The following is a 25,308-nucleotide window of genomic DNA, read 5'->3' as shown; positions in this document are numbered from 1 at the left end:
AGAAGAAACAAGAGTAAAAAATGAAAAGATTCTCACGACAACTCGTAGCAAATAGCATATACATTCTCCATTCATACATCATAAATATTCCGAGAACCCATCCTCCCGTGATTCATCAATCCTCTTCACTTCGCAGTGCAATCTTTCACACATCACGCACCCGATCAACCACCATTTACACTAGAAAGAGAGAGGGGAAGGCACAGTCAGACAAGTGATTAAATTTCCCTTTTCAATGAGTCTTTACATACCATAAGGTGTATATGTATACATATATGTATTTCTACATAAACTCCCGCCTTTTCCTCCATCGAGTTCCGAGTTGAGTCTGATACAATGATCTTGTTCCTTTCTTCGCTGTGTTTATTAACTATATATATTCATATTGTTATTTCTTGGGACATCTACGATTGCCTTTGCGAAAATTCGACCTTGGCAAGTCTTCTCAATGCTCTGTTCTCTTTCATTTTGTTCAGTCCGGTCTTTCTTTGAGAGTGTGTTTCGCTGCGTGTGAGAGAGCGATGTTTGTATGCATATATCTTTCTCCTATTTCTAACCGGTTGAGGGCGCTAGGGGTGGTCGTGGGGTGCATTGTTCCTCTTCCCCGCCTCTCTCTCTCCTCCCTCTCGATGTGTGATGGATACTGCTGCGTGGCCTGGGAATTGGAGAGAAGAGGATATGCTGACAGAGCGACGACGCTCTTGGTATTGTAGTGCGTCCACTGGACACTGTCTGTCTCGACGTCCTAGGGTGCCACGGCATTTTCGATAGTGCCTGCCTCAGATTGCTGAGACTGGAACACGGTTCTTGCGTCGTGGGGCAGTGGCGGCGGCGAGTGAGTTGGAGCGTTACGTACGATTCCTCTATGTTAGATATGTGCTTTCCTTTTGAATTCCCGTTCTTCCATATACCACGATCTCTCTCTCTTCCTTCTTTGAGGAGGCGAGGCGAAGTCTCCAATGACATTGGCTCCTGTGGAGGAGTACCGCTCAGGTATCCTCACTCATGACCGGGTCCTTCCCACCTCTATCTCTCGTACCGTCGATAAATTCAATTACTGGTGGTCATCCAGATCGTTACTACCCTTGCCCGCCAGCTCCAGCACCACCCCACCAATCATACCCCTGCCCAGCAGTACCGTCATGGGAAGTACCCGATATGCCCTGCTGCTGCTGCTGCTGTTGTGCTTGATGATCGGTAGTGACCGTGGCGCCCGCACCGCCATTGTGGAACCCGGCCATTGGGTCCGGGACCCACGCGTCGCTGATCTTGAATCCGTCTCTGCTGAAGCGGTTCCATTCGTCGGCGCCTGCCGTGCCGAGCATGTTATTTAGGTCCATGGGACTCATCTGGTAGGTTCGCGGGATGATGGGGACGCCGATGCCCGGGATGGGTGTCCAGAAGAGGTGCTCGGCTGCTTCGGTCGCGGGATTCTGCTGCTGCTGCTGCTGCTGCTGCTGCTGTTGCTGTGGTTGTTGCTGTGGCTGTTGCTGTTGTTGTGGTTGGTGGTGGTGGTGGTGATGGTGTTGGTGGAGCGCTGCTGTAGGGGACGCGGACGTGTTTGCGTATCCAAGTGTCGCGTGGTTTAGGCCATCGGTTTGGAGCATCGCGGGCCGGTGTGGAAAGTTCGACTCTTGGGAAGTAGCGGCCATGTCTGGGTTGGGTGCGAACATCGAAAGGGATTCCCGGCGAGCGGAAATCCCGGGTTGAGGCAACGGTGGGCCATAATTGTTCGCCTGAAGGTCGTGTGCAGCTACTGGGGTTGGCTTGCTGTTAAACATGCTGTCGAGAGAGGGCGATTCAAGAGTTCCGTCGTCGCGAGGGAGCAGTTTACTCAGGTTGAGAGCTTCGGGCCAAGGTATGTTCCACGTCTTAGCCAATGCGTGTACGATTTTGAAGGAGCGGGCGCCGAAATAGTGGCAAACCGATAAGTCCTCAAGGCCCTGTAGACTGTCTACTAGATTCGCTGCGCTTGTGGGGTTATCGGGGGAATAGAGCAGGTGGACGATGCTGACGGACAGAAGAATGTGTGTTATGATGAGATGGCATGCCCGCATGTCATAGTAGCGCCTGTAAAGCCGGAGCAGGTCAGTTACCATGTTGGCGCTATCAATGCAAATATCTCTAGGTCGAAGATCGGAGTGGATGAGATCGACCTTGAGCATTGGCCGAAACAGATGTACGAGTACCGTGTAGTACAGCATACTGTGAAGATCATTAGAGAAGCCCTAGAGCGACAATCTTGGACGGCGCGACTTACTGGAGGACAATGATGTGAGGGGGTGGCTGCCCTCCATCGGTAGGAAGACTCAGCGATGACGGCAAACTCTTGTACCAGAGTTGATACTTGTTGTACATGTCGAGAAGACGCCGGCTCGTGAATCGTTCTTTCGGGGCAAAATACATAAAATTGTTGTCATTAATGAGCTCGGACAGAGTGCTAAATTCCTGTAGGAAGACACGGCTGGTGACCATTCCAGGAGTGACTTGGCTATAGAAGTCTTCTTCGAGTATCGGCTTGTCGACAGTAATAGCTGCTTGGGGCAACTGTGATATCCTGCCGACGCAGAGGGACCACACGCTGAGGAGAGTCAGTGCCGTGAGTCTCAATCATAATTGTGATGTGATGATACTCACGTTTCCAGAGTAAAGCAACCCCAAAAAGTCACCTTTCGCACCTCCACTTCTGATGGTGTCAGTGTCAAGTCAGGCGACGTATCTTTCAAGTGCAGCCCGAGCTCCACGGCCATGCGCATGCATCTCCCAATGTACATGAAGCCAGAACTATCCCTCCCGGCAGAGGGCTCACGTATCGACATGACACACAGTGCCTGTGTTGTGAGCAGCGATGGAGTCTCGTCTTCGTAGAGTAACCTCCGCGCCTCTGCGAAAAAGTAATCGCCCGCTGTCCGAAAGTTGTCCGGGTCGCTGCGGCCAGCAGGATCATCCGTGAAATGACAAGCATAGGCTAGAATTGCATTGACAAGTAATGGGCTACAGTACTTTTGTCGCCCGCTTCGAAAGTCCTTGTAGAAGCATTCACGCGAGAATGCGACATAGAATGGGTGCGACCAGCGGAAGTATAGATCGAGTAGTCGTTCCACGAAACCGATGTCGTCCGTCACGGTCGTCCATGTGCCATTGCGACGATTCTCGAGGGCCTGTCCTGGTTGTATTTGTGCCCTTGTGTAGTCTTCATCCTCTGGCACCAATCCCAAACTAGAACTGTGACCAAAGTGCCTCGACTGACCTGTCTTCGTAACGGATGGCTTCCCGATCAAGAGTGATAGATCATGCTCCAATGAAGCATGCTCGGATGCACTATGGATCGGTAGAGTCACTGTCTTCTTCCAAGTGTCTGCGAGGCTTGCGATATCGAGGACGGGGTCCTTGCGAATGTGCTGGATCAGCTCGTACGCTTCGGCATCGGGCAAGTTGCGAATGGAATGAATTAGGAATTCTGCATTGTCACCAGAGTCGACAATACTCGAATTGTCGCGCTTCTGTGAGGACGACGGAGCAACCTTGGTGCGGCGGCTTTCACTTTGTTCGTCATAGTGGCAAGGCGTTTTGTACTTCCAATGTGGTCAGCTGTGATGGAAGTTGAAAAAATGTCACAAAGGAGGAGGTTAAAAAAACCCTTACCACGGCAGTACAGGTGGCACAGTTGGGCTTTCCACCATCACACTACTCAATAAAGATCAAGGTCAGCAATGCAACACGTCATGCGGGTACCCGATCCATCGTATCATTATTAGTCCGCGGAGTCCAAGCCCCAGCAGCTTTCTCGTAGCCACAGCGAACGACCCACGTCGATATAAAGTTCGACAGGATGCGGCGGGATTATGCTCACCTTTGACTTGCGTTTCCTACAAGGCACACAAGCAGACTGCACACATCTTCTTTTGCTCGTTTTGGGTTCGCTTTGGGAAGAGTCGTCGCCCTCGCTCTTGACGTTTCCGCCACGGACCATCTTTTGATATGGTATGGAGCGTCTGGCTGTCTGGATTTGATCGAGAGGGCATCAAGGGCAGATAGGTAGGCGACAGGATGAATAGATGATCAGTAGAGGTTGTCACCTATGGGGTGCTTCATGCTCAGCAAATCTCCAAGCATAAGCGGCGAAAAGAAGGTAAGAATGATGTGTGTATGCAAAGTTTAGAGCCTATGGGGAAGCTGGACTGGACTGGGCCTGCAGAGTAGCATGGTGGGGATGTAATCTGAACGTTCAAAGGAGGCGAATTGATCATCACAGTACGTGGCCCATGCTCGACCGATTTATGGATGGCGTCACAGGCACCGAAAGGGTGAATTAGACGATGAAAAGACGATTAGACAACTGGACGCTTTGATGGTTCGAAGATCAACATTGGACGGACAGGCGCGGGGATGTGGAGCTCTCTCCCGTCCTCACAGAAATGGGACAATATGTGTTGAGCAATGGATCCTGAGGAACGTGGGGTTTTGTGCCCGTTTCCTGTCTGATGGGATATTCGACCGTTCAGCATGCATGCGAAATTCCCCCGTTCAGTGGACCTTTCCGATGGAGTGGTGATGTGCGAAACTCGGAACGATGCTATAAACTTTTTCTGCTTCTGGCGCGGGCTATGGAGCAGAAAGAAAGCGTGTGTGACGCGCCGTTCCCTACACCCCTACTTTCGGTGTACATTGCCGAGCGAATTCCAGCTTCCATCCATCCCATCCTCAAAATCCATCGTTGCTTGCCTGAAATTGGTCGCCAACCCTTCCCCTCTAGCAATTTTGGCGCGACCGTACGCCACATTGTCCTTTGCTCTGCACTCCGTTCACCGCGTTCTTTCATCATGAATACTTGACCAAATTGCCCATTCCCGTCGTTCCCATTGGCTCAGGCGTTCCATAGCTCGGCAGTCTGCCCTATCACCGCCGCCGTTGCGCGGACTCATGTCATTGCCATGGTTGACCGCATTCTCTAGCATTGTACTACTGCATTCGTGTTCTAGTCGCTGCCCACCATCGGTCTCACCAACGTGTCGCCGGAGGGACTCTCCGCGACACTTTCGTCACAATGTCATTGGACCTCTTCATGCCTTGTGCACAGGCACAACGCCCTTGAGCGGGGGCAGCAGACTTCGGCTCGCCTCGCGAGCCTTTTGTGCCATGACTGCATCAATGATAACCAATGCGGCCATTGCCTCGACAATGGGGATTGCGCGAGGCACCACGCAAGGATCGTGCCTTCCCTTTGCCTCGAGCACTCCCTCCTCCTGATCATACGTCGCCGTGGTCTGTGCCTGGCCGATCGTGGCCGGTGGCTTGAATGCAACTGTGAAGTAGATGGGTGCTCCGTTGGTGATACCACCCTGAATGCCTCCCGAGTTATTTGTTTTAGTTGTCAGGCGGGGTCTGGGGACCGATGAGCTTGTTCCAGTTTCCCCTGCAGGTATCGCAGGCGCTTTGATGAAAGGATCATTGTGAATGGAGCCTGGAACCTGGCAGCCACCGAAGCCAGACCCGATGTCAAAGCCTTTGGTGGCTGGAATGCTCAACATCGCATGCGCGAGTGTAGCCTCCAGCTTATCGAAGCAAGGTTCGCCAAGGCCGCTGGGACAATTCCGAATTACGCAAGTCACTGTTCCACCGATGCTGTCCTCGCGCTCCTTGAAGTCTCCGACTAGCTTCTCCATGCGTTTACTGACTTCCTCATTGGGCGTGCGGACGGGAAGGAACTCGTCCACGGTCTTACGATCGATGGTTTCAATGAGCTGGAGAAACGCAGGGTTCGTGGCCGATGTAGGATGCTCTGGCGTAGGGGGGAAAAGGAACTCGTTGCCAATTGATGAGGTGAATGCGACGATCTCGACGCCGAATGCCTCGCGAAGATACTTTTCAGCGATCGCGCCTGCTGCGACACGGCCTGAACAGGAAGAATTGGTTAGTCTTTCCCATTTTACATTGAAGGATGCATCCATGTTAGGTCGACGTTGGAGAAAGGAAGGAGTTGGCGAGAACACAATCAACAGATATGTAAGATCAATGCAACTCACCTATTGTCTCTCGCGCACTGCTTCTTCCGCCACCAGAGCTTGCCTTGACACCGTACTTCTCGAGGTAGGTCCAGTCTGCGTGACTGGGACGGGGGTACAGATCCATTGTCTTGTTTCCGTAGTCTTGCTTGCGCTGGTTCTCGTTCATGACCTTGATTCCGATCGGTGTGCCCAGTGTGATACCAAATTCGGTTCCAGACTGTATCTCGACGCGGTCCTTTTCGTTTCGCGGGGTGGTGATTGCGGACTGACCGGGTCGTCTACGAGTCATCTGGGGCTGGATGTCGTCCTCTGTGAGGGCCATGCCTGGTGGCACACCGTCGACAATGCATCCCACAGAAAGACAGTGAGACTCGCCATAGCTGGTAACACACGGAAAGTTAATTGGGGATGTCCATGCGCCGAAATGGATGCCAGATGTGGGAAGGTACCTACGTGGTTACTCGAAAGTGGTTTCCGAATGTAGACATTGTGTCTGACTTGGGTGGGTATGGGGGACCAAAAATGAAGAAGAAGAGACAAGAAGACCGAAGAAAGAAAGAAGTGAGCTAATTGATAAATGTGCCTTTGAGGAGGGCGGTTATTGTTTTTATTAGTCTGCTGGCGTCAGGTTGGAGTCAGAGGGGTGATGTGAGTACGAAATATTCAGTGAACTAGTCGTAGTCAATTAATTAGGCGGTCGGTGGGGGAGTTCGGCGGTGGGTCGGAGAGAATGAGAGCGCGTGGGGAAATATATTTATCCTCTACGTAAGGTACCTCGTACGTACACAATAACGACAACCCTCTGGGTTATATAAGGGAAAAGACTGGTTGGCCGGCTACTACTTATATTCAATACTACAAGATCTACATTGTTGTTGCATCCTATCAGTTGCATTACATTTGTATGGTGACTGTGCATCTACCCGTCGTACTCGTTCGCTGACCCGACCTACAAATCCGACCGAGATCGGCCTATTTCAGGTTATACCCAATGCAGTAATTACCTTTCCTTTCTCTCAATTGACGTATGTCCGGAGTATGTACATTTTAACTATTACTTGTACTGTGTAAGTACCAAGGTACCTTGGGTGGGTAGGAAGTTATTAATTAATTGATCAACCATCTATCGAACAAATCACATAAATCTGAAAAGAAAGAGCCTCCTCTTGTGCACGAGTGTCCCACCAACCTTGTCCCTGTCGCACTCGTACAACGGATTCCGCAATGATGACGATCTTTTCACCCAGGAAGCGGCTGTACAACGTCGGCCCGCCAACATAGGAACGGTCCGCACGCACGTGTCTTTCCTTTCCTACAATATGTCTCACAAAACCATTCCTAAAGTGATGACGATTACCTAGATAGGTATTCACTGGGCAAGATTTGAATCACTTCATTACGTCACTTACAATTCTTGTGTCCTGTCTAGGGGAAATGACATGAAAAGAGCCAGTACCGTATGTATTGTACCTAGGTAGTCAGTCTACCGGGCATTTGCTTTTTTCTCATGAATAATTCTACGTTCTATCACAAGTATGCCCATAAGGATGACTGAGAACGATAGACATGATGAAGGTGTTCATAAATTTATTTCTTATGACGATTTGAACGGGGTATTTCGCTAATTATAAAGTACAATATGGATTCCGTACATGGTGAACAATATAAGGACTTCGGGAGTGGAAAGGAAAGATGATGTGAAGATGAAATTCAACCTTTCGTGATGGTCTATACCACACATAGCATTACCTACGCTTTCCAGCCTCTACCAGTGTCTGTGCCGTGCCCGCTCGTTCTTCATAAAGCCTGCGGAGATCATCCACGGATGCCTTCTTCAGATTGAGCTTGCGCGGTGCTGTCGGGGGTGCAAGTGACTGTTTTCGGTTGGACACCTCAAATGATGGCATCCTCTGGAGTAATCCTGGGGAAGGCGTCCTTGGTTTTGGTCCTGGTCCCGGTACTGGGAGCGAGGTTGACTTGGAAGCAGGGCGATTGGTGATGGGGTTGACAGGCTGGAAGATGGGTCTTGCAAGGGACGTGATATTGGGAGTTCTGGTTGCTGATGCTGGTAGGCTGGGCCGGCGGAATTCGGGCATGGGTACAGGCTTTTCAGGTAAAGCCCCCGCAGAAACAATTGTCGTGGGTGAGCCGTCCTCGGACCCTGCCTGTGATGACTTGCCATCAAGTGAGGTCCTTGTTGATGAGACTGGTTTCCGTTTTGGCGGCCCACCGGCGATGTTGAGATTGGCCAATCCAGGAAGTGCAATCCCGCCATCAGAGGCTTTGCGAGCTTGTGCCTGCACAACACCGGATGTTTCAGCATTGTCAACCTGCTCTGCTGTCAGGGCTTTTCTCTTAGGTAGCACGATTTGAGGAGCATGAGAATCGCCAACGCTGTTCGTACCAGTTTTCTTATCCTCAGGTGAACTCCATTCTGTTGGACGTGTTGGAGCGAAGCCATCGGTCACTGCTGCGTAGCTGGCGGGCGATTCCGCAACGTTCGTGGGGCTGTCTGTAACTATGGTGGAATATCTAGGAGGTACCTGAAGGGGAGGTGCGGGTTTGCGTCTTGTGATTGCCTCACTGGAAGATTGCCCGGACGCCGACTTGGGCTGCGATGGCGTAGATCGCGGAGGCAAGGGGGGTGGCAGAGCATCGCCGTCCTCGTTGTCCTGAAGAATTATACCAGTTACTTGGTTCTCATCGTCTGGGTCTCTTTCTGCACGATTTGCTTTACCTTCAACAGGGTCATCCCAGTCCCTGACATCGGCAGGCAGGCGGAGCTCTTCTTCAAAAGCACTCGCCTTGACACCACAGGCCTCGCAGAGGCCCTCACCCCATAGCTCGATCGCCACTGTCAGAATCCGTCGTACAATCGACGACATCTTCGCATCTTCCAACTGATCGGGTCCGCATAGTAGTGCCGGTGCGAGGCAGACAGCTAGATTCTCAGGGGTCATCTTGTTGTCCTCTTTTCGGGCAGCGACCCTGCTGAGAAGTGGCAGGAGATGCCTGGTAAGAATCTCACGAGATATTGAAGGCAGGAACGACCATTCGGAAGAGGGAGATAACAAGTCCGTAAGCTTTTGCTGATCTGGGAGATCATCTGGATCTCCATACAATCGCTTGAGATCGCGGTATGTTGCCTGCGTAAATATGGGCTGGCGAAGGTCCGCATACCATGCCTTCACTAGTGCGGCAGCCATAAAAACCGAGTATGCATCCCGGGGATCAATCTCCATTATGATCTCGTCTTGATGCTCTGCATTTGGATATGGAGGCACTGGCAGAGTAACTCCGTTATCTTTGAAAACGATGTACTTCTGTCCCCTGTTATAAGCCTCCTTCAAGACATCCCTCAGCTTGGCATGTGCGGGAACTCTGAACAGCCCCTCGGATTTGATGTTCTCCTCCATGAGAATGAAAGTTGAGGTCTCTCGCAGAACGCGGGGAAGACGAGTCTTGCCATTGACGCTGTTAGGAAGCGGTTGGCGTGCAACGAATGCCCGCCGACCGGTCGCAAAGGGAGCAAAGACATCGTCGGCGACGCGGCGATCATATAGATAAGTCGAGGGTGGAATCAAGAGATCCTCAATAGGCAGTTGGAATGCGAGATTGCTGAGTGTTGATGCTACAGGCTGTTAGCAGAGCCTTCGACGACAAGAACTTACACAATTATCAAATTCTCACCATGAATAATCTTTCTGCGGAACTTTGGGCTAACAATGGTGGAGAAAACTTCCGTGAGAATCCTAACCCAGGCTTTCTCATGCACAATGTACAGTTTTTGAAGCCGCTTCCGCATTGCTCTCGAGAGCACATGATAGGCCTGCAAGAACCAACCCCAGCCAGGTCTGTTCTTCTTGTTCGTTACTGAGCCATCTGAATCACCGGCAAAGAAAACGACTTCGTATTCATATCCCCGCAGCAAGTCGTCTTCTTCGGGGAGGCGGGCGAGCACATAGGGGAGGAGCTGGTCGAAGTCGGATTCGCGAGTGTCTGGCAGCGCAGCGGCATTGAGAATGTAGATTGGTCTATGTTCTTTGGAAGGAATGGGTGAACGGAAAAGAATGCTGGCGGCAGCCCGGGCAAGATCTGGTTTGTAGTCGTTGGAACCCTCACGTGGAGGGACTGCAGAGAGGGAGGAACTGCGCAGGCGATTCGCGAGGTGGGCACGCACGCCACTCATGGCTGCGAATGGTTACGAGAGGTAGGAATACTATGCAGGAAGAGGCGTTCACGTGGTGGAGGGGGTGCAGCGATCTGAATAAATGTCCGATGAGATTATCGAGGATGCGGATGCGGAGACGATCGGTGATGATAGAGGTAAACGGAGGTAAATAGGGCGGCGTGCGGGTAGGCGACGTCACTTGCTTGTTTGGTCTGGCGGCTTGTCAAGGAATGTGGCTGGAGGAGTTACTCTGCCAAGATTATACCACGTGACGTGTCGCACCCTGATTTGACCTCCACTCTCGTCACTCTCGTCACTCTTTAAAGCCTCCCTTTGTCCCTTTAGAATCTACAGGCGCATTCCTTTTCAACACGGTTGAACCCTGAAGAAGTTCCTTTCTTTCAACTCAAAGATGTCACCAGTGGCACCATCTGTCTTTCTTCCCTGCCTCGCCGAGTTAATCCCTCGACCAAACAAGGACGATAAAGTCACACAAAGCAATATAATCTCTCAGTAGCGTGATTTGGCATCTTGCCGGATATCCATTCTATGTTTCTCTATCAAAATTCTTCCACTTGGTTCTATTCGATTGATCCACAGCAGGCCATGGGTCTATGCAAGGCCTCCCCTAAGATGAACCCCCAATATCATCCTTTCCATGCCGCTAGACGATGCCAGGATACACGCTCTTGTCATACTTCTGAGACCTCCTAGGACACTGCTCTCTCTCTTGCACATTCGCATGCTCATGGTAAACACACAAGTTGAGATCGTACATCGGATCCAAGCTGCCCCCCATTACCTTCGACATAACCTGTGAATAGCGGCGGAAAGCAGCAGCCTGGAATTCCATACCTGCCTCCATCAAAAGAGTAGATTCCTCTACCATGATATCAATGTTCGCAATGTGATACCTGCAGAATACATCAACCAGCATCTGTCGGAGCAACGAGGCCTTCGGCGCCGCAATGTAATGATCCACGAGTGTTGACCATTGTGGACTGGGCATGTTTGAGCTGGTGTACCAGTCGTGTAGAGCATCCAAGGCGTCACGCTGAAGATTGGGGATGTGATACAGTTTACCGAAGTAGTGAAGCTGCATCAAGGTTCCGTCGCAATCGTTGACGGTCCGGTTATTGGCTGATTTCCATTCCTTAACGATATCCATGAGGCTGTAACTAGAGCCGCTTGAGAAGCGCATAGTCGAACAATAGAGCCATGTGACGAAGATATCGAACAGCTCTACGTCTTCCATTGGCAGCTCATGCCTGTTCGTCTTCTCCACGCGATATTCGGCAAAGAGCCCTCCGCTGTGTTCAGGCCATTGTTCCAGAAGACGCGTATGAATGCAATAGCTTTTTTTGTTCCCCTCGAGACTGAGAACCGACGTCGTCGATGCGATTGCGTCCCTAACGTTCTGTCAGCAAAGACTATGACGTTCCATTCAGTCATCACTGACGCAAAGAATCGCTTCGACATTGCAATAGGCTCCACTTCTTCGGTTCGGATGCAAAGATCTCTTGGCATCTGTTTCGGCATATTGTTCGTTCTGCACGAGTTCACTGTCTCTGGTTGATTCTGCGATTGAGCGTGGGTGATGATATTTATGACATTGTGTTCGCAGTCCGGTGGACCGTATGATCTGCGAACGAGCAACTCTACAGCAAAGGTGAACAGCTTTGCTATGGTACACAAACACACTGGATTTTGCTAGTCGCGTGATAGTCTACGGCCTTGTCAACGGAAGATTCAGTATGGCAAAGGCTGAACATCATCATATCGAAGGGAGACCGCCGTCAAGATTTGTTTTCTGCGATCCACCTTATGCATTTGTTAGCAATTTTGAACCAAAAAAGGAAGCTGAAAAACCTCTTTGCGTCAGGTTTGATTGCAGAAGCGAAATGAGAAATCATAGCAAGCTCTTTGATCATCAGTAGCCGATTGTTACTTACAAACAGCTGTTCTGTTCCGAAAGAGTCTGTCATTCATTTTGTCCAATCAAATTTTAACCATACCGGCCTCTGTGCAAACTACTACGTGCTGAGAACCATTTGGATCAAAAGTTAAGAAGTACGAAATTGCTGTCATTAGTGTCCTCGTTGTTATGTGCCATTGTGTTTCGATCGTCCTCAGAAGTACCATAACCGCTTTCACCTGTTAGCTCTATGCATTACTGTGGAAAGTATTCGAAACCGCCCGAAGAAGTTGCAGTAAACTCACTTCTATTCAAATTACCCAATATGCATCAAATCTAGCCTTTCAAAAATAGATCTCCACGGCTTTATCCGTCATGGGAGAAATACATGGATTTGATTAAAGCACACCCTCAGAACCGTAGCCCCCAAAAACCCAAGTCGACATCGGTCCGAAAGGGGAAATCCATCTTGTATTGGCATACAGGCATGTTGTGTTGGATGCATTACTATTCGCTAAATTTCGCAGGGTGTGTTGTGATGTGGCCCCGAGTGGCTGCGTGCCGCGTTTCGAGAGGCGACGAGGGTATTGCAGCCTGAGAGGCCAGGCAAGCACTGAACTTCAGCTGGTGGTGGAGCTGGTGCTTGTCGATAACGAACGGCGCACAGGTTGCCAGACATGTTATATCACTGACTTTCGAAGCTTTAGTCTGACACAATAATGAACTTTGAGTAATCCCTGTGTTTGAGCTTCTTTTGTGTCCGAAATGGCGACAGACGATCTTCTTGCGCCCAGCTCAGCGCTCTCGACGCCTTCGACACCTCAGCCTCGTGATGGTCAAACATTTGATAATACTGGATATTGTGTTCTATCGCTGGATGGTGGCGGGGTTCGTGGGCTCTCGACGTTGTATATTCTAGATAGCATCATCAATGGAATCAACAACGAGCGGAGAGAGGCAGGATTGCGCCCACGGAAGCCATGCGAGATCTTTGATCTGATTGGGGGTACGAGTACGGGCGGGTGAGATTCAAACATTCCAAAGAGCGACTCGGTCATAGATTGACTGATTATTCTTTAGGCTCATTGCTATCATGCTAGGGCACCTCGAAATGACAGTTGGAGAGTGTATCGAAGCGTACATCAAATTGATGCAGCAGGTCTTCGAGAAGAAAGTCAATCGCTCATTCAAGGGTGTAGGGCTCTTTGGAACGGTGCAAGCACGGTTTTCTTCGAAAGCCCTCGCGGATGCAATCTCTCAGGTCATCAAAAGCCGTGGAATATCTTTGGATGAGAAATTTGAGAACGGAAACAAGCCGAGGTGCAGAGTGTGAGTTATACCTATGGAAATTGCACGAAACCACTCAAGGCCATTTGTCTAATTGCAGGATACAGCTTTGTTTGCACCAAATATCAGAAAACCAACGTTGTAACCCGCCTTCGCAACTACCGTGTACGCACAAGCTCTGATCGAGGTCCCACGATCCTTGAAGCCGCTCTCGCGACAACGGCAGCGCCGACGTACTTCGAAGGAGTTGCAATAGAGGGGAGCACATATGTCGACGGCGCTCTTGGTGCGAACAACCCGACGATTCAAGTTGAGGAGGAAGCAACTGACCTCTGGTCTGAATCGGATGGCCAGATCCAACCGCTGATTAAATGTTTCATATCCATTGGCACCGGCGAGCCAGGCTTAGGAAGTGTATCAGACAAAGGGTTCAGAAAGCTCATCGAAACCCTGAAGAAGGAGGCCACGGAGACCGAAAAGACAACAGAGCAATGGTTAGGCAGATGGCGACAACACGTTGAAAGGAACCGATGCTTCCGATTCAACGTGATCCATGGGCTTGAAAACGTGAGGCTCGAGGAGTACAAGGAGCGGGATGTGATTCAGTCAACTACGGACACGTATCTGCAAAGTCGTGGGACCCAAACCAATGTGAGGAAGTGCGTGGAGAACTTGCGAATGAAGGAGTGTACGTATAGCGCCTAGATCTAGGAATTGAGTCTTGTTCAAATGCACTAACTGATGATGCACTGTACATAGATGAGCCAACTGCAGGCTTCATGCGGCGATTGTTGGAAGAAGCAACGGGGAATGCAAGCCAACGCCCTTCACAGTCTCAGGGAAGAGCAACCCCACAAGAAATTTGTAAGATTGATTCCCGAAGTAGGTTTAATTTACTCTGTATCTTATGAAGCAATCAGTGGAGCTTATCCAAAACGGAAAAGAGCTACTTAAAAAGAGTTCCGATCAAGTCACTCGGAAAGAACTCCTGCAGGCCCGCCACTACCTCTCGAAGGCCCTCTTCCACATGAAAAACGAACCCAACACATCAGTCAAACAATTTGCACGCGTATGCCAACAGCTCATGGAGGCAGAAATGAAATTAAGCAGGACCACGTCCAATCCCGTCGAGCGTCAAGCTCATGTCGACCAAGCGCACAACTATGGGCAGGCAGCGTTAGACAACGCATACAACTGTCAAGATGAATTTATGGTCGCGCAATTCGACTTCTTGCTTGCGACTGCTACGGCATGGAGGATATATGTGGAGGCTAGGTCGAAGGGAATGACACCCAGAGATCATGAAGGGAGTTGGGGTATCTACGCACTTCTGGATGAAAAGCTGGGGGAATTGAAGAAATTCCAACATCCTAATATTAGGCACTTTGAAGCACAGGCGAAGAAGTATCAAGGCTATGTTACGAAGACTATTTGATGGCGGAAGTAATTTTCAATGACTTTATTGCGTCATAGTTTTCCCTAATGTGGACCCGATCATTCCCATAGTCTTCTCACTAAAATACATAGAACCTGTCCTAGAAACTCCCATGTACACCAGTCATGTTCTCCATTAGACATATATAGGAAATTTAATATTGATGTTGGAAGCGCTGGGGCTGGAAGCCGGAGAGAACCGTATTGTGTTCCACCGTCCCAGAAAGCATCGACCTGGAGTCCTCTGGTGTGACTTCTGGCATATGTGCGATAGTGGATGGTGGAGAATGATACGGCCCGGGGAACTGAGTGATAGGGTGTACTGGAGGCGGGTTATAGGGCTGTAGAGGTGGCGGTTTGGGTGTTGGTGTGCACCATCGAATCATGTATCTGATGAAGAAGGCAAGCAGTATGAGCCCGACTATGCTTCCAATGACGATTCCGATAATGGTTGTAATTGACAGTTTGTTTGAAGACGACGAAGACCCTGACGAGGACGACGATGAGCCAGTCGGCCCTAGACCAAGAGTACCAGTTGTTCGAGTTGCGAAGCCAGCTCCTGTGGTTGACGCACGGTTTGCATTTGGTGTTGCCGGAGGCACATAGGGATATCCCTTCTGAGAGCAGTAATTGGCGTAGATACTTCCAGCGCTGGCAGCATCAATAGCGACATCGCCGATGTTGCACTTAGTCGAGACACAACTCGACAAGATGTCTTGAGCGGGCTTTTGTAGATCTTGTCTGCAGTAGCAATCGTTCTTCGCCTGCCAGTTCATAGAGTTGCAGTCAGTGTGCTCAGCACAACTAATTGCACTTCCTAGAATATCGTTGGGACAGAATCCAGTGTTCACGAAACAGGATCGTGCACAAGCTTTTTGCGACGGAAACGCAGGCATGTTCGTGACGTCTTGGGTTATCGATCCAACTTCAACCTGAGCAATCGCCATAGTTTGAAACAATAGGAATGATAGGTGCAAGCACCAATATCGAGTATGAGAATTATGGCGTGCCATCTTTCGTTGGTGGTGGTAACAGTATTTCTTGGGTTATGGATCAGGAGCAGGTGAGGAACTTGAAGGGCTGGTTACTGAACGCTACAAAGCCATTATTGCTGGCTTAAAGGTCTTCTGCAGTGACTCAAATACCAATGCAGGGGTGTATTCAGCTTGTCCTCCACAGCGAGAACCAAACGCCAAAATCACAATCTGCTGTGTATGCGTGATAACAAAAGCAGGGGTGGAACGACGATCACCCGCTTAATTCTTCTGTTCCTGGCCTCAAGAACAGGCCCCAAACGCATCGTGCCGCCCGGCATATTGGTTACCAAATGTTGGCGAATGGAGGCCTCGAGTTTGTGGTACTTGGAGTGCGCCACATGTTGGTGGTCCACCAGTCGCGTGCTTGTGTTCTCTCCAAATATATCTTTTGTCAATGCCAACTCCCTAATTGTGCTACTGATGAGGAGCGAGAGGATGATATACAATTATAGATGTGAGATCGAGCGGAAAGGTCCGCTAGACCGTCTTTATAGGCCGGTGATTAGTGGGACCCATTCACCTTTGCTTTTCCTCATACAAGTCTCCGTCAATCCTGGGGGCTGATTATTTGAACTAGCGCTCTGTGTACGGCGACTTGACAGTGGGCGGATATTATGATGCTGGGTAACAGACCGATTACGAGCAAGTGCTATCAACTGGTTCTGCCGATGAAATCTCAACATATGGTCTTCTAAACTACGGAGCAGTTGAAAGAATAAGCTGGTTGCAGCTAATGAGAGTGTTGCAAATTGTGGGCTAGAATCATGCAGTGCGACTACACGTGTGTACGAGTGGCTTCAAGTAATTTACTTTTTGTGTTCAGGCAAAGCTAGGCATTTTCCACAAAGAGCGGAGAATGTGCTGACGGCATGTTAACCAGCAGCCGCACTGTCAAGAAATTAATTGCAGCCTACTAGAGCTTTAATTCATGCTGGGAAAGAGGCTGGGGAATTTGATAAATCAGACTGAGGCACATGTCGATTCTTGAGAACGAAAAGAAAAGTGCTATGCATTATTCTCGTAAGCGCCATCGCAGAAGAAAGAAGGCGGCAGAACATTTGAAATTCAATGGAAATGCAAGTTCGATAACCTGCCTGATTTAGGTAGAGATCTATGGAGTGAAGATCTACTTTCACATTGTAATGAGCGATCTCAGATCTGGCTCACCGTACGCTCCGAAATCCAATATACTGAACGGATCTGCAATATCCATCTGAGTTCCATACAGGCCTGTAACAAAGCTCTCGGGTATCATGCTTATTCCTCTAGAGCCATAGTGGCTATGATTGCTATTGTACTGTTGAGCTAAGTATCCTGGATCGATGAATGACGGGTCAGGCGCATTATCTTGTTGGGCTACTTCCATCGGTACTGACCCTTCCTGATTAGGCTCAATACCTCCATGGACTGCTGATTGGGCGGGTTGTTCATTGGTACCAGCCTCCTTTTCGAGCCACAATGTTGAGAGTAACGAGCTATGTCTTGCGGCGATATGCTTCTCACAGGACGCTGCTGCACCAAGATTGTTGGTATACCGCTTAATGATTTCGGCGCATTCTTTGTGCTCTTCTGCATTAAGAGCACCATAAGACGATGCCTTGTAAAGAAAAACAGCGCAATGAATTGCGTATAGGTAGAAACGAGGCCCGAGGAAACGTAAGTGCTTGGTGGGATTTATGCGATCACCAAGCATTCTAAGAACAGATTTAGCTGCGCTTATCGATAGATGTATATGCCTTCCATCTGGAGTTGCGAGAATTCCATGCGGAAACTTCGAAACCGGCTTCTCTTGAGAAGAGTTAGGCGGCGTCCCAGGTGCACGACTAATGGCAGCTTGAAAAGCGAAGCCATGAATGTACAATCGTGTATACTCATACTGGAGATCCAGTATGAGCTTCAGATGCTGTCCAACATCCAAATGAACCCAGGCTTGTTTCCATGCAGCTAGGCCTTGCATGCTGTCGTCAAGATACTTTGTGTAATCACCCATGACCATCAAACTGATACTTCGAGCTTTACTGGCATACAGTAGATCGTGTATGTTTCCAAACAAAACCGTCAGTTCCATCTGAGCTTGCAGTACGCTAGCGTAATCGTCTTCGTATGCAGTATGCGGCGCAAGAGTAGGGAAATCGCTGGCTGTAAATTTGGCAGATAGACTAGGACCACGGCACCAGAAGGCTTGGCCCATACGAATTGAGATCTGTCGGTCGGCGATGTATGTGTAGGTCCAGGCTAGACGTTTTCGATGAAGCGTTGCGTTGCACTCATCCGCCGACTCGCTGCGAAAAGCGTACTTATCTAGGTGTAGGAGATATGCTTGTCTGACTGCAAGGCCAATCAAGGTCCACGCTGCTGTATCTTCAGTCCCTGCAAGGCCTCCAGTACCTTTCTCGGACACGTTCATGTGGCTCGAAGTTGCATGGGGAACCCATTCTGCAAGAACAAGAAGACCTTCAACGCATCCAACTGTCCGGGCTTCCATGGATCCCAATACAATTTGCAATAGCATACGTTGCATTGAGTCCCACAAACGATCGTGTAATGCCGCATATTCTGGTTTATCTTTGGTGGCAATAAGAAGAACAGCGGTGAGAATGAAAGGTTCTTCTGCCGCCGTCTTATCAATACTCCTGATCGAGAGAATATGGCGAGGTACAATAGGCATGAATGCGTGGTAGGTGTCGTGATAACGCTCTAGCAGTGGTCCCAGGGCTCTGGGATCCAAGAACTCGAGGCCTGTTGCTTTAGGCGTAGACCCTGCCTGACTCCCTCCATGAACGGTAGTATCTTGAGAATCAGTGCCTGATTTTTCACCAATCTGCGTCTCGTTGGGGGAGGTTTTGTTGGTGTTTAGGTCACGCTGCTCTTCATTGTCTTTGGATGCAACCTTGGCGAGTAATTCGAGCGCTTCAAGAGGGTTCTGGAGACCCGACGAAGACGTGTTACTTTGTGATGGAGGGACATTGCTGTTTTCAACTCGAGGCGTGCCCTGGCCAGTGAGTCTGTTGGCTTCTGGGACCTTCTTTCGAGTCCGTGGTTTCGGTGTGCCGCCTGCCCTTGCTGTCCGGTAATGCGTATAATCACCCCCTCGTCGGGACCCTGCGAGTACGCATTCAAGGCCCTCGTTGTAGCATTTTACACATGGCGGCTTGCCATTCTCCCCAATGCTCTTTCTACAAAGTATCAACATGTCTTCGAAACATGTGGAGCTCGTCGGATGTACTGTACTTACAGATCACACTTGACCTTACGGCTTCTGCATCGACTGCATGCCCGATAGATACGTTCACCAGTACTCAATGTCATCCTTGCGGTCTACCAGGGTGAAAGAAGACTGGGGAATTGGTGAACTGGCATAAGCGAAATCATCCTAGATTTGTTTGGCGGCGTGGGCCTGAAAATGGATAGATAATGGACACTCTGGGGTCGGATGCATTCTCCACACCTTTTGCCGTGCGCTAACCCACTCGGAGTCGGTCCGATTACCAGCCCCCCGCAGATTCGGTTTTAGATGATTGACCATGGCAACGGCTATAGATGGTTGCATGTTTTCGCCCTTTTACGGCATCTGCATCGAGTGGAGCAATTGTAAGCTGCAGAATTGGCCACAGAATATCACGCGATGATTGACAAGTCAGATATAAATGTGGACTTGTATCGTAACGGAAGACCATTCAACCGACTTCTGATTCAATATCGCTTTCATACAATCTTATGCTCCATCATTGTATATTTTATCACTATTCAACATGGCTCCAGGAGTATTGACTGAGACTCCACCAACCAATTTGGAACACAGTGGGACGAAAAAAAGTCACACTGCTCAGGACAACTATGGAAACTACTTTCCTGTGGAGCCCGAGAAACTCAGCCTCGAGTCGAATTATGGGCCCATGAAGCCTGGTACTGTTGGCTATCTTCAACCAACGTCTGCCGATACTCCAATCGATGTGATGCATGAGCGCTTTAAGCGAGATGGGTATCTTCATGTTTGTTTCCCTACTTAAGGAACGTCTCCCCACTCTTCATTTGGCTAACAAGTCCTCAAGATCAAGGACCTTCTTCCCAAGGACAAGGTCCTACAATGTCGAAGAGCATACTTCGAACACATGTCACCATCTGGGCTCCTTAAACCAGGCTCGGACCCGGTCACAGGAACGTACTGTGGTGCTGACTCTCGAAAGTATATGCCACCTGGTAACCTTCGTCGTCTCTTTGGCTTGAAGGACGATCCTGAATCGGACAAATACGTGGAGCTTATGATAAGCGCACACGAAGCGGAGTTTTACACCAATTTCTGTGAGATAAGCGAGCTTCGAGACTTTGTCAGAAAGTTTACAGGGTGGGAGAAGGAAATCATGCTTCAGCGAACTATGTTGCGGGCATTCGTTCCCAATTCAGAGTTGACGCCAGTACACTACGATCAGATGTACTTGCGTGGTGGGCCTCCCACTAGCCTCACCGCTTGGGTTCCCATTGGTGATGTCTCGCTCGAAGGTGGAGGTCTGATGTATCTTCAGAACTCCGACGACATTGGCCGAGCAACAGAGGAGGAATTTGCTCGAAATGCTGGAAACTTGACTGAAGAAGAACGCGTTTCCGCTTTCAATAAGAACATGAATGATGGCGGGTTTTTGAGTAGGGATACAGTTGAATTTGGTCAGAAAGTACAGCGGAAATGGCTGATCACAGAGTATGAGACTGGGGATGTTATTTTCCATAACCCATTTATGGTCCACGCAAGTTGCAAGAACAAGGATCCCAATAGTTACATTAGATTGGCGACAGATCTGAGATTTGTGAACCCGGAACAGCCTTACGATACGAGGTGGATGAAGGTTTATAGGCCTTTGGATGGTCTATAGCCAGCTTTCTTTTTGCTGCATTCCCGCGAATACATGTATACATTGGCATAATGCAATCACGATCATTCAATCTTTTCACCATTCTTTCCAACACGTATGAGACACTATATGCCACTGGATTTTACGAGACTGATATTCTCCGTGATACTTCCAGGAGTGGAACTACGTTCCTATGGCGAAAATGTCCAAGCACATGTTGCAAAACTCGTCTTCAAATTTGTGTTTTATTTATAACCATCCTCTTCAAGCTGCCTTTCTACCAGTAACAATGCGCGGTAGGAGTACGAATGGTGAAGGGTTGGGAGAACTGAGCCTGTCGGTAACGATCTTGAGGCATTCAAGGTCGATGCAAAACCAACACGAGCATCTCGCCTCGGCTACGTATTCAGCCTGATGAATTATAAGACATTCTCATGAATGTGTTGAATATTGCTATCCATAGTGTAGCTTGGCTATCAAAGGAAATCGCGCGAATGATTGTTCATGGATGCACAGGTCTACTGTGCCTAACTCTGCTGGACTCACATGTTCACCAGTGAGCATGAACTGGATAGTGTCCGAATTAGCTATCATTCTAAGTAGTCTCTCTTACTCTCGTATTCTGGCGAATGAATATCAAATGAAAGTAACCTTCCCCAGAATTCCAATAAAGTGACGTAGAAGGCCCACAAGCATGTGCACAAGTTGTGTCCATTCCGATGCTAGTTGAGAGGAATCGTGCCGAAAGCCAGTATTTTGCAACCATCTACAGCCGGATTGATCTTTTGCCAGCGCCACGTCAAGTGTGGACTAAGGATTAGCTCAAATTCCAAGTGTCTAACAAGCCGACACCCTCAATAATCAAAGCCACTAAAGGGCAACCCCAGGATTTCGCACCTCCACATTTTCCCCCATACCCCATACCAAGGGAGATACTCCAGCTTGGACGTTTCTCCACCATATCGAACCATCTACAACCGAACAGCACGCTTTGGGCAACTGAGCCATGGTACCGTGCATCTGAGGAGGCGGTCTAGAAGACAAAATTGTTGTTATAACTGCCAGTGTGCTCCAAATTGAAATGATGCTCCATCATCGATTGTACCCACACATCAGTCGAACAAAATGGGTTTTCTTCAACGTATCGTCAAGAATGATGCAACCAAGTCGGATCCTCCGGAGATCTACAATGTGCGAGTCTTTCTCGTGAGCCTTGTGGTATGTAGAATTCATGAGACATACATTGAGATTTGTGCTGACTAGGATTGAAGGCCTGCGCAGGTGCCTTGCTATTTGGCATGGACATGGGCATCATGGGAGGTGTCCTGACTATGAAGACCTTCAAACAGTGAGTGAGCATTTGACGATAAATGTACGTTGGCTAACGACACCGTAGGCAATATGGACTTATCGGCAAGTCTGATAAACAGATTGCGAATCTGTCCTCCAACATTGTGTCTGTTATTCAAGCTGGTGCATTTGCCGGTGCCCTTGTCGCATCATGGCTTTCTAATAGGATCGGTCGTCGATGGTCCTTGATCATTGCTGCAATTCTGGTCTGTATTGGCGTTGCTTTCCAAGCTGCTGCTAATGGGATCATTGAATTGCTCTATGTTGGACGGCGAGTAATCTCATTTTTGGCCACTTCGCAATTCACTAACAGGCCTCCAGACTATTCGCAGGTATTGCTGTCGGCATTGCCTCCACTGTCAATCCCCTATATGTCTCTGAAAACGCACCTAGAGGCATTCGTGGTCTTCTCACGGGTCTATACCAGCTGACACTTGTATCTGGACTCACTGTAAGCGCCAAAGGACTCTCCTAGTGACTAGTTGCACACTCTAACACCTCGATAGCTTGCATTCTGGATCAATTACGGCAGTAATCTCCATATCACAGGACACGCGCAATATGTGATCCCACTCGCATTGCAAGCGTTCCCTGCTGTGATTCTCGGAGTTGGCATGTTCTTCGCCAATGAATCCCCTCGATATCTCGCTCAAAGAAACCCTGCAGCTGCCCTGGCTGTGCTTTCGAAGCTACGCCACCTCCCTCCCACACACCCATACGTTGTCGATGAGATGGCACTCATTGAATTACAATTAGAGGAGGAACGCGCCTTGATGGCTGGTTCTTCGGCACTTAGCATGTTCAAGGAAGCTTGGACAGTCAAATCCTACCGCAGGCGATCGATCCTCTGTGTCACTCTCATGATGTGGAGCAATCTAACTGGCACCAATGCTATGACATACTATTCTCCTACAATTTTCGCCAGTGTCGGTCTATCTGGGTCTTCGGTTGGCCTCTTCGCTACTGGAATTTATGGTATAGTGAAGATGATCTCATGCGCTATCTTCATCTTCTTCGTTACAGACACCCTCGGCCGACGAAAGTCTCTCATCTGGACGGGTATCGTGCAGGTACGTCTATTCTGCCCCTATATCCCATTAACACTAACGTTAATCTCAGGGTTGTGCCCTCTTCTACTGTGGCTTCTATATTCGCTTCGATCCTCCCATCAAAGGGCAACCGGTCACTGCACCCGGATACGTAGCTCTGGTAGCTATCTATATTTTCGCAGCTGTATATCAATTCGGTTGGGGTCCAGTTGTTTGGACGTATTGTTCAGAGTGCCCGCCTGCTCGCCTGAGGGCCCTGATGATGGGTATGGCCGTTGCGAGCCAATGGCTCTGGAATTTTGTGAGTCTACCCTCCCTTTCCCTACGCTGAGGAACAATACGCTAATCATATTATCAGGTTGTCGCAAAGTCTACACCGAGTATGTTCGCAACTCTCGGCAAGGGCGGTTTTGGAACATACTTTGTTTATGGTAGCTTCTGTTTCGTCATGGTCATTTATGCCTGGGTACTTGTTCCAGAGACCAAGGGTATGTCAACTCACTCGCACGTAACGATAGGCCCACTAGACTAACTGACTACAAAGGACTTTCATTGGAACACATGGATGAACTGTTTGAACAGAAGAATATTCGCGCTAAGTTCGTGCCTTCCCGTGGAGTAGCGATGAATGGTCATGGAAACTTGGGCAAAGGTGACGACGACGATAAGGAGCCAAGTGAGCACATTGAGAAGGTATAGATGACAGTGTCGCCGATTGGGATAATTTGGCAAGATAGGATCGGCTTCCTTGATGAATCACCATGTAGATAGCATCTCAGCAATATAATGCCGACACTGCATGTAGATGATACCATTTTACGGCCTTCATCGTGCAGTAGTTCACTACATGAAATGTGTCCCCTGTACCTCCAACTTCACAATGGCTAGCTACGGCTGAGACCCATCTTGTATACCAAGGCTTCCGCAATATCCTTTGCAAACCCCGCATCATTGATAGCGCGTTTGTCGGTGATAACGTCGATCTTACTATCGTCTAGTCCTGACATGACTGCACTGAATAACGCATCGTTTGCTTTTTGATCATCGAAAGGCCCTCCAGGTATCGATATGACACTCACTCCTCCTTCTGGTAGCCACACTTGCACTTTGTTTGGTGCCTTCGTATATCTCTTCAACTTGTCAGCAATAAACTCTCCGACCTTCCTTGATTCCTCCTCAGACGATCTCATCAATGTGACAACAGCGTTATGTTCGTATAATTTTCGATCCTTGTACTTCTCTGGAACTGTACTCCTTGGCCCAAAATTTGACATATCTGTTGCACCAACAGACACAATGTATGGCATCCCCGTTTCGGCGGCGGCCTCGAGTCTTTTCGGACCTGCACTCATCACGCCCCCGGTCAACAGATCACATATCTCTGTCGTCGTGAGATCCAGAACTGCATCTAAACCGCCTTCGCGAACAAGTCTTTCCATAGCTTTTCCACCATGGCCGGTGGCATGAAAAACGTATACTTCGATGTCGTAATTTTGCTCCAAGTGTGATCTGATGACATCGACAGCTGGTGTTGTGACGCCGAACATTGTAATCCCAACGCGTTTCTTTGTTCGTGACTCTGAAATCTTACTATTTGATGCATATGACTTCGCCATTCCTGTTATAGCAGCAGCTGCATTGCGCAATACGGTCCGGAGTAATTGATTCAGACCGGAAATGTCGACAACGGAATACATGAGAGTGATATCTGTCTCCCCAACAATGGGACCCGTATCGCCACTTGCCACCGTCGAGACGATAAATTTTGGAATTCCGATCGGCAATGCCTCTCGCATGACTGTAGCTGCTATGGACGTACCTCCAGAACCACCGGCGGCGATTATGCCGTGGATCGAGCCTTCATTGAAAAGTTTCTGGACAAGTTTTTTGGCATTTGCGCTAATTTCCGAGAGAACTTCGCCTCTTGTATTGGTCTCTTTCCGTGCTGAAGCATCGCTAGTGCTTGTAAAGTAATTGACATGATGGTTGATTGAATTGTGTTTGGTAGTGCGTGCTCCAACATCGATCAGTGTGACATTGATGTCTGAGCTGCCCTTGATGATTTCTTCCCGTAAGAATAACACCTCTTCAAGTTTCGTATCACATGTTCCAATAAGCGCGATAGTTGCCATAATGCATTTGTTGTAAATACCACATTGTTCCAACGTGTAAGTGTGGTTGTATTTAAAGACAAGTTAGTCCTGCATACC

General features: G+C 49.1%; 10 protein-coding genes across 10 annotated transcripts; 3 read left to right on the top strand and 7 right to left on the bottom strand.

Moving 5' to 3' along the window:
• Nucleotides 1–1,079: 1,079 nt before the first annotated feature.
• On the bottom strand, nt 1,080–4,254 carry BU24DRAFT_470255 (uncharacterized protein; the record flags this gene model as incomplete). Its single annotated transcript, XM_033532657.1, has 5 exons — nt 3,854–4,254; nt 3,646–3,687; nt 2,638–3,575; nt 2,269–2,581; nt 1,080–2,228 (listed from the first exon to the last, which is right to left on the bottom strand). The coding sequence occupies exons 1-5, from the start codon at nt 3,971–3,973 to the stop codon at nt 1,080–1,082; spliced, it is 2,562 nt and encodes an 853-aa protein (XP_033389824.1). The 5' UTR covers nt 3,974–4,254.
• A 695-nt stretch (nt 4,255–4,949) lies between these two features.
• Nucleotides 4,950–6,592, bottom strand: BU24DRAFT_21372 (chorismate synthase-like protein). The gene is made up of 3 exons (XM_033521973.1): nt 6,462–6,592; nt 6,027–6,388; nt 4,950–5,896 (listed from the first exon to the last, which is right to left on the bottom strand). Exons 1-3 carry the CDS (start codon nt 6,494–6,496, stop codon nt 5,064–5,066), a joined length of 1,230 nt encoding a protein of 409 aa, XP_033389823.1. The 5' UTR covers nt 6,497–6,592; the 3' UTR covers nt 4,950–5,063.
• A 986-nt stretch (nt 6,593–7,578) lies between these two features.
• Nucleotides 7,579–10,359, bottom strand: BU24DRAFT_417123 (uncharacterized protein). The gene is made up of 2 exons (XM_033526634.1): nt 9,699–10,359; nt 7,579–9,639 (listed from the first exon to the last, which is right to left on the bottom strand). Exons 1-2 carry the CDS (start codon nt 10,195–10,197, stop codon nt 7,754–7,756), a joined length of 2,385 nt encoding a protein of 794 aa, XP_033389822.1. The 5' UTR covers nt 10,198–10,359; the 3' UTR covers nt 7,579–7,753.
• Nucleotides 10,360–10,789: 430 nt separating this feature from the next.
• On the bottom strand, nt 10,790–11,589 carry BU24DRAFT_417121 (uncharacterized protein). Its single transcript, XM_033526633.1, has one exon. It carries the CDS (start codon nt 11,432–11,434, stop codon nt 10,844–10,846), a length of 591 nt encoding a protein of 196 aa, XP_033389821.1. The 5' UTR covers nt 11,435–11,589; the 3' UTR covers nt 10,790–10,843.
• A 1,141-nt stretch (nt 11,590–12,730) lies between these two features.
• BU24DRAFT_417119 (phospholipase, patatin family protein) lies at nt 12,731–14,817 on the top strand. Its single transcript, XM_033526632.1, has 5 exons — nt 12,731–13,116; nt 13,175–13,423; nt 13,489–14,078; nt 14,143–14,245; nt 14,302–14,817. The coding sequence occupies exons 1-5, from the start codon at nt 12,860–12,862 to the stop codon at nt 14,333–14,335; spliced, it is 1,233 nt and encodes a 410-aa protein (XP_033389820.1). The 5' UTR covers nt 12,731–12,859; the 3' UTR covers nt 14,336–14,817.
• A 153-nt stretch (nt 14,818–14,970) lies between these two features.
• Nucleotides 14,971–15,762, bottom strand: BU24DRAFT_457459 (uncharacterized protein; the record flags this gene model as incomplete). The annotated part of the gene is made up of 1 exon (XM_033531544.1): nt 14,971–15,762. One exon carries the CDS (start codon nt 15,760–15,762, stop codon nt 14,971–14,973), a length of 792 nt encoding a protein of 263 aa, XP_033389819.1.
• A 1,222-nt stretch (nt 15,763–16,984) lies between these two features.
• Nucleotides 16,985–19,249, bottom strand: BU24DRAFT_487891 (uncharacterized protein; the record flags this gene model as incomplete). The annotated part of the gene is made up of 2 exons (XM_033533505.1): nt 19,088–19,249; nt 16,985–19,028 (listed from the first exon to the last, which is right to left on the bottom strand). The coding sequence occupies exons 1-2, from the start codon at nt 19,159–19,161 to the stop codon at nt 16,985–16,987; spliced, it is 2,118 nt and encodes a 705-aa protein (XP_033389818.1). The 5' UTR covers nt 19,162–19,249.
• Nucleotides 19,250–19,493: 244 nt separating this feature from the next.
• On the top strand, nt 19,494–20,747 carry BU24DRAFT_487890 (uncharacterized protein). The gene is made up of 2 exons (XM_033533504.1): nt 19,494–19,844; nt 19,905–20,747. Exons 1-2 carry the CDS (start codon nt 19,605–19,607, stop codon nt 20,718–20,720), a joined length of 1,056 nt encoding a protein of 351 aa, XP_033389817.1. The 5' UTR covers nt 19,494–19,604; the 3' UTR covers nt 20,721–20,747.
• Nucleotides 20,748–21,824: 1,077 nt separating this feature from the next.
• BU24DRAFT_338135 (general substrate transporter) lies at nt 21,825–23,797 on the top strand (the record flags this gene model as incomplete). Its single annotated transcript, XM_033523118.1, has 8 exons — nt 21,825–21,917; nt 21,971–22,047; nt 22,096–22,312; nt 22,363–22,500; nt 22,556–23,119; nt 23,169–23,399; nt 23,457–23,586; nt 23,643–23,797. The coding sequence occupies 8 exons, from the start codon at nt 21,825–21,827 to the stop codon at nt 23,795–23,797; spliced, it is 1,605 nt and encodes a 534-aa protein (XP_033389816.1).
• On the bottom strand, nt 23,757–25,276 carry BU24DRAFT_417117 (UPF0261 domain-containing protein). Its single transcript, XM_033526631.1, has one exon. The coding sequence runs from the start codon at nt 25,228–25,230 to the stop codon at nt 23,983–23,985; it is 1,248 nt and encodes a 415-aa protein (XP_033389815.1). The 5' UTR covers nt 25,231–25,276; the 3' UTR covers nt 23,757–23,982.
• Between the last annotated feature and the right edge of the window lie 32 nt (nt 25,277–25,308).

This window comes from Aaosphaeria arxii (genome assembly GCF_010015735.1).
Source record: "Aaosphaeria arxii CBS 175.79 unplaced genomic scaffold BU24scaffold_1, whole genome shotgun sequence".
NCBI classification, from domain to species: Eukaryota; Fungi; Ascomycota; class Dothideomycetes; order Pleosporales; genus Aaosphaeria; species Aaosphaeria arxii.
This window is presented reverse-complemented; position numbering and strand designations above follow the sequence as displayed.

Excerpts from the sequence above, each read along its gene's own strand:
- BU24DRAFT_21372 (XM_033521973.1), bottom strand. The coding sequence starts at position 6,496 with ATGTCTACATTCGGAAACCACTTTCGAGTAACCAC. Across the intron at positions 6,389-6,461 it reads AACCACTTTCGAGTAACCAC|CTATGGCGAGTCTCACTGTC; the intron begins GTAGGTACCTTC and ends GTGTGTTACCAG. Across the intron at positions 5,897-6,026 it reads CAGTGCGCGAGAGACAATAG|GCCGTGTCGCAGCAGGCGCG; the intron begins GTGAGTTGCATT and ends CTTCCTGTTCAG.
- BU24DRAFT_417123 (XM_033526634.1), bottom strand. The coding sequence starts at position 10,197 with ATGAGTGGCGTGCGTGCCCACCTCGCGAATCGCCTGCGCAGTTCCTCC. Across the intron at positions 9,640-9,698 it reads CCGCAGAAAGATTATTCATG|CATCAACACTCAGCAATCTC; the intron begins GTGAGAATTTGA and ends AACAGCCTGTAG.
- BU24DRAFT_417121 (XM_033526633.1), bottom strand. The coding sequence starts at position 11,434 with ATGGAAGACGTAGAGCTGTTCGATATCTTCGTCACATGGCTCTATTGT.
- BU24DRAFT_417119 (XM_033526632.1), top strand. The coding sequence starts at position 12,860 with ATGGCGACAGACGATCTTCTTGCGCCCAGCTCAGCGCTCTCGACGCCT. Across the intron at positions 13,117-13,174 it reads GGGGGTACGAGTACGGGCGG|GCTCATTGCTATCATGCTAG; the intron begins GTGAGATTCAAA and ends ATTATTCTTTAG. Across the intron at positions 14,246-14,301 it reads AGCAACCCCACAAGAAATTT|TGGAGCTTATCCAAAACGGA; the intron begins GTAAGATTGATT and ends TGAAGCAATCAG.
- BU24DRAFT_487890 (XM_033533504.1), top strand. The coding sequence starts at position 19,605 with ATGGCTCCAGGAGTATTGACTGAGACTCCACCAACCAATTTGGAACAC. Across the intron at positions 19,845-19,904 it reads AGCGAGATGGGTATCTTCAT|ATCAAGGACCTTCTTCCCAA; the intron begins GTTTGTTTCCCT and ends CAAGTCCTCAAG.
- BU24DRAFT_417117 (XM_033526631.1), bottom strand. The coding sequence starts at position 25,230 with ATGGCAACTATCGCGCTTATTGGAACATGTGATACGAAACTTGAAGAG.